Source organism: Nematolebias whitei, chromosome 10, assembly GCF_014905685.2.
Source record: "Nematolebias whitei isolate Nwh7 chromosome 10, NemWhi1, whole genome shotgun sequence".
NCBI lineage: Eukaryota > Metazoa > Chordata > Actinopteri > Cyprinodontiformes > Rivulidae > Nematolebias > Nematolebias whitei.
In genome coordinates, this window is record NC_056507.1 from 22,117,063 (window position 1) to 22,123,039 (window position 5,977).

Genomic DNA, 5,977 nt, shown 5'->3' on the forward strand with positions numbered 1-5,977 from the left:
ACAGACAGACACCTAGATAGACAAAAAGACGGACAGACAGACACCTAGATAGACAAACAGACAGACAGACAGACACCTAGATAAACAAAAAGACAAAGACAGACACCTAGATTGACAGACAGTCACCAGATTGACAGACAAATGTAAAAATTGACATTAAGACAACAAAATATTAATAAAAAAATCAATCAATATAGAGCAACTGTGCACAGAAGGTAATTTATTAAAGTTAAAGTTAACTGACATTAGTTCACCTGTTGTGATGGCAGGTGACCAATAAGAACAAAATAAACTTTTAGGACGAGGGTTTTACAGAAAGGGAGCAAAGACTTTCCCAAGACAGAAGGTGACAAGATGTGCTGCACAAACGTGTTTTCAAATTAAAGGTACAAACTAGAAATCCTGAATTAAGAATCATTCAGATACACCTGATCATCTTCCCCTCCTCCTGAGTGAGAAAGGAGACACGGGATTATGTAAAGCAATAAAATATTTCAACACAAAAGCTGCACGCACACCAGATCTGTGGTGACAAGCGTATAAACTCTGAGTCAGCCTCGGCTCACACATCACCGTGTGTTTTTAAGGTTTTCGCCACTTTAGGTAATAATGCTCGAGCATAAACAAACATCTTCTCAAATTCACTCAAAATGCAGCACGGGAGCCAAAGGAGCCCGAGAGACTGAACCGGGGCAAAGGGAATAGAAAACGAGGATATGAAAGGCTGAAGAAAAGTGAAGCAAAAGGAGCCGACGCGCATGAGATGGAGGCAACAAAAAGAGACTAAGGAGGAGGAACCAGCAGCTGATGAAAGCCGTCTGGATATTTGCTGCCTGCCAGAGGCTGTAGGGCTGAGAAACCCTCCAGGCAGAGGGGCATTTAAACACCAGCCACCGCTTCCTGATGCTCCCCGCTCACTTTATTATTTCATCTGGGCCTCTTGCATAATCTGACATCCTGCCTTCCATCTATATTTCATCAGTTAGAAAAGCTACAGGCCCATTAATGTGGGCAAAAACGCCTTTAAACTGTCACCCAACCAACACGCAAACGGAAACATCTGAAAACGACAGAACAGCGCGTAACTAGAACATTTAATACACGAGTAATAAAATCTAAGCTTTTAGAGGTTTTCCTGAGAATTTAACTGAAATCCAGTGGTCCATGAAATATTTTGCTAACAGAAGCACACACAGGCATCATGTGGTGACTAGTTCCTGGCACATCGAACTCTTTTCTGGAAGATGTGAATTTAAAGGTTCGATGGGAGGGTGTGACGTGTCCTCCAGGACCTTCACAAAAATCCTAACAGATGATTGAAAATCTTCTGCCTGCTCACAGATTAGAGGAGTTTAACAACAGCAGCCACAAACACAGACACGATGACACTGAAACAGAAGAAACGGCTTTAAAAGAAATTTCAAAACACAATCATTTGTCTGAAAGTGTTAAATCCATCAGCTGAGGTGCCGCTTCAGAAAGAATCCTACATTGTCTTCAAAAATCTGATTCTCTCTGTCAATACTTCGCTTTGTTTTATTTATTTATTTATTCATTCATTCTAAGAGATCCACATTGTTAGAAAGGTTAAAAAAACCTAATATTTATTCAAAAGTGTTGGTTAGTAGTGCATAAGGCCATTAGAGCAAACAAAACAGCCATAATGTGTCTGGAAACACGTGTTTTTCAGTTTTTATATTACATTTTGTTGCATGTGTACAAAGCAGAGGGGAAATTAAAAGTAATCCAGTTCATTAACGTAAGAAAAGTTTTGAACTGTCAGAAAATCTGCGGAAACTTTGATGTAGCACTAAAACCAGTTTCAAACTAAATGAAGCTCACAAAAGGTGCAGACGGACCTTTACTGACCAAGTGCTGATACTTTACATCAGTGGTTCTCAAAGTGGGGTCCCAGACCCGCGGAGGTGAACGAGTCAGTGCTTGGGGGTCCCCCACAAAATGTATTATTTTTTTTTTCCAAGCACGTTCGTGTTTAACAACCTGTTAAAATACACCAAAATGCAGGAAATCACATCTACTTTATTCAAAATATTCTGGGGGAAGACCCCCGGAGGCCCCCCACTAATTGTGTTCTGGCATTGATCAGTTTACAAATTAAGCCCTGTTACTTGGTACGACTACTGCTGTTGTGATTCTGTTCAGTTTTATGTAAAAAGTTTTCTGTAATAATTTGAAGAAGTGGCGATACATTTACGTACACAGACTGGCCAACAAAAAAAAAGTTGCAACCTGGATTTAACTAAGCAAAGGTACGAGCCTCCTATTGGATAATTACTGCATGGGCCATTATCTTTCAGTGGGCAACAAGTGGTGCAATGAGTTGCTTCTCATTTCTTAAACAACCATGTTAAAGACACATGGCGTGGTCGTGGAAAAGATGTCAGTCTGTTTGAGAAGGGTCAAATCATTGGCATCAAGCAGAGAAAACATCTAAGGAGATTGCAGAAACTAAAAATGGGTTAAGAACTGTTTGACGCATTATTAAAAACTGGAAGGATAGTGGGGACCCATAGTCTTCGAGGAAGAAATGTGGCTGGAAAAAAATCCTGAATGATCATGATCGGCGATCACTTAAACGTTTGGTGAAATCAAATTGAAGAAAAACAACAGTAGCACTCACTTCACTTTAACAGTGAAAGTAAGAGCATTTCTACACACAATGTGAAGGGAACTCAAGGGATTGGGACTGAACAGCTGTGTAGCCTCAAGAAAACCACTTACCAGTGAGGCTAACTGGGGGGAAAAAGGCTTCAATTTGCTAGGGAGCATAAAGATTGGACTCTGGAGCAATGGAAGAAGGTCATGTGGTCTGATGAGTCCAAAGTTACCCTGTTCCAGAGTGATGGGTGCATCAGGGTAAGAAGAGAGGCAGGAGAAGTGATGCACCCTTCATGCCTAGTGTCTAGTCATCAATGCAAGATCTTGGTGAAAAATTAATGCAACACTGGATGGAACTAGATCTTGTGACATTGCAGAAGCTTATCGAAACAATGCTACAGAGAATGCATGCTGTAATCAAAGCTAAAGGTGATCCAACAAAATATTAGTGTGTGACCTTTTTTTTGGTGGCAACTTTTTTTTTTTTTGGCCAGGCAGTGTATATGGATGCATTAAGAGAGGACACGGAGGTAGTTGGAGTGAGGACAGAGTGAGATGGAGGAGGAGGACTTCCTGTGGAGACCCCTGTAGAGGGAACGGCTGAAAGAATAACTTAAAATCTGTAATAAAAAAAAATTAAAGATAAAAGCTATGTTAATAACAGAAAATCGTCTGAATTAAATGTGCACCATCCATTTAGATGTGAACCAGTTCAGCTGGTAGTTAAAGACGGATAAAAACAAAAGTCACTGAAACAAAAATGGAAGAACAAATACTACAAACAAATCTGAGGTGTAGAATTAAAAAAAGCATCTTAGGGGGGGACACATCTTAAATTTCTTATTGTTTTTAAAAAACTGGAAACAAAGAAGTTGAGTCCAGAAAGTAAAGATTTTCTGGCCTAAATCTGAGATTATGTTTGTTTTTAATTTGAGCAGATTCAAATAAATAGTAACCGTACCTCTACTGGACGAAGCTTTGATACGATTTCAGATTTTTATTTGTAAACCATCATAGAGTATAAGAAACAATGTTTGAGGAAGATTACTTGTAAAACAACCTTTCACTTCCACTGTAGTGAAACGGGAAGAATAGATCACTTTTCTCTTGGTGCATTTGTCACGATGAGTCTTGACCAATATTCACTTCACAAAATCAAAAACTGCCCGTCCAGTTTATTTTGTCCTGATTTTTCTAACCCTCCTCCTGTGAGATTATCAAACATCCGGTTATTTCTGTGTGATCTTGTCCTCGAGGAAGGGAAACACGCTGGAGCAGTGTGTTCGCTGCAGACAACAGGTGCAGAAACAGCAGGAACCGAAGAGACAACACGCACTCCCACAAATGCCCAGAGATGACGTTGACTCAGACAAACACAAACCGAAGCTTTTAGGAGAACAAACGGGCCGTTCAGACTCACCGTCTTCCCTGCACTCCTCCGGCGGTTTCGCTTTCTTTGCGAGCCGCGGGTCGAGCCACGATGTAGTTTTGGTGTTGTGACTGGAGAAGCAGAGGCGATGATGACGGCGGGGGGGGGGGGGGGGGGGGAGTGTAAACAGAGGTCAGAGAGAGCAAATCACCAATACATGTGTTTCTGTATGTGAGCGGGGGGTTCTGAGGTAAACTAAATGCTCATTAATCTACTAATTGGCCTCCAGCCACTAATTAGTGAGAGTGAGAGGAGAGTGACTTCTGCAGGATATCACACTCACACTAAAGTTTACAATCAAGTGTGTGTGTGTGTGTGTGTTTTCTGTCTGATTAGCATTTCGAAGTCAAATCAATTATTCAGCAAAAAGAACCACAGCTATAAAGTTTTACACACTGTCATACATAAACCATGATTTTAAAGTGGGTGCATTACATGGACGTCCATTTTACCCATTTTGGTTTTATTCATGATCTAAACAAACTGAATGTATAGAAACTCACTGCTTCATAGTAAAAATGTAGCAGCTTATGAAAGCCTCACAGCTGTTTTACTGGTTTCTTTATGGAGTCGCGGCTTATGTGTGCAGCTAAAGGTCGTGACGTGACGACGTGGACGTTTGGGGCTGTTGTTTCAGCAAAACAAGGTTAAAGAGATAGTTCAGGGTTTTTTGGTGGGGTTGTGTGGAGTACGTATGAGTAGTCAGTATCTCAGCTGTGGTAGACATCAGTCAGAGTGATCTCAGTTTGAAGAACTAAGGAGAATTTCTCACCAAGGAGACAACAGCAGTTTGGAAAAGACGTCCAACATTTAATTTATATATATATATATATATATATATATATATATATATATATATATATACACACACACACACACACACACACACACACCACCAGTATATAGTTTCTGGATCTAACAGTCCATTTCACATCCGTCTTCGGTATTAAAGAATTTTGCTTACACTACTCTACTATCACTATACTGTTCTATTACTTTTAGCCTTTAGCTAAGCTTTTGCTGATTTGAGCTTTTAGCTAGCTTTTTCTCTTTTTAAGTTTTTAGCAAGTATTTTTCCATTTTTAGCCTATAGCTAGCCTTTTGATACTTTAGGTGTACTCCTTCAGCTCATTTAGCTTTTTTACAAGCTTTATGAAAAATTTAGCTAGCCTTTTGCTACCTCTAGCTTTAAGCTAACCTTTTGATAACCTTTAGCTAGTGTTTTTTGTAACATGCATGTTTCCCTTTTAGGCCCTGTTAACACAAAACTGTATCTGCTTTCACACCTGCTGCTTTTGTTTACATGAAAACTGTCCTCGAACTCTGAATCCATGTCTCAGAGTAGGGACCCCCCCATATATGTCAAATACTCTGCAGGTCTAATAACAGTTACAATTTTTTTTTTGTGCTACTCACATTTTTTCAGCATGAAGGAACAAAACCAATAAAATCCTAGGTCCAAAAACACAGTGTATTCACCAGTTTGGGCATGACTGTGCTCATTGCAGACATGCATGCAACATCAATCAAATCAATCAACCTTTATTTATACAGGTAAATCCCATTGAGCCTCGAGGACTCATTTACAAGAGAGACCTGATTTAACAAAGAAAGATGACAACAATGGACAACAGCAACAACAATAAACAGTTATAAAAAAGCATACTACAGTTTTTTTTTTTTTTAACAAATAGGATGGCTAAAAGGAAAAGGTAACAAAACAAAAAACAGCTAGATTCCAAGACAATTGTAGAAAACTAAAAACAGGAACATGTCAGCATTGGACCCTGCCAGGAGTCCAACAGATTCTTACATGCAGACATGCATGCAACATGCAGACATGCATGCAACATGCAGACATGCATGCAACATGCAGGCATGCATGCAACATGCAGGCATGCATGCAACATGCAGACATGTATGCAACAT

The 5,977-nt window shown here is 39.8% G+C and overlaps 1 protein-coding gene across 1 annotated transcript in view; it reads right to left on the reverse strand.

The window, feature by feature from the left end:
• The window catches only part of LOC119416251 (membrane-associated guanylate kinase, WW and PDZ domain-containing protein 2), a 112,271-nt gene that overhangs the window by 32,048 nt on the left and 74,246 nt on the right, over positions 1-5,977 (reverse strand). Inside the window, exon 6 of the mRNA XM_037683460.1 lies at positions 4,040-4,119. Coding sequence (XP_037539388.1) covers positions 4,040-4,119 — 80 coding nt within the window. The remainder of the gene's footprint in view (positions 1-4,039; positions 4,120-5,977) is intronic.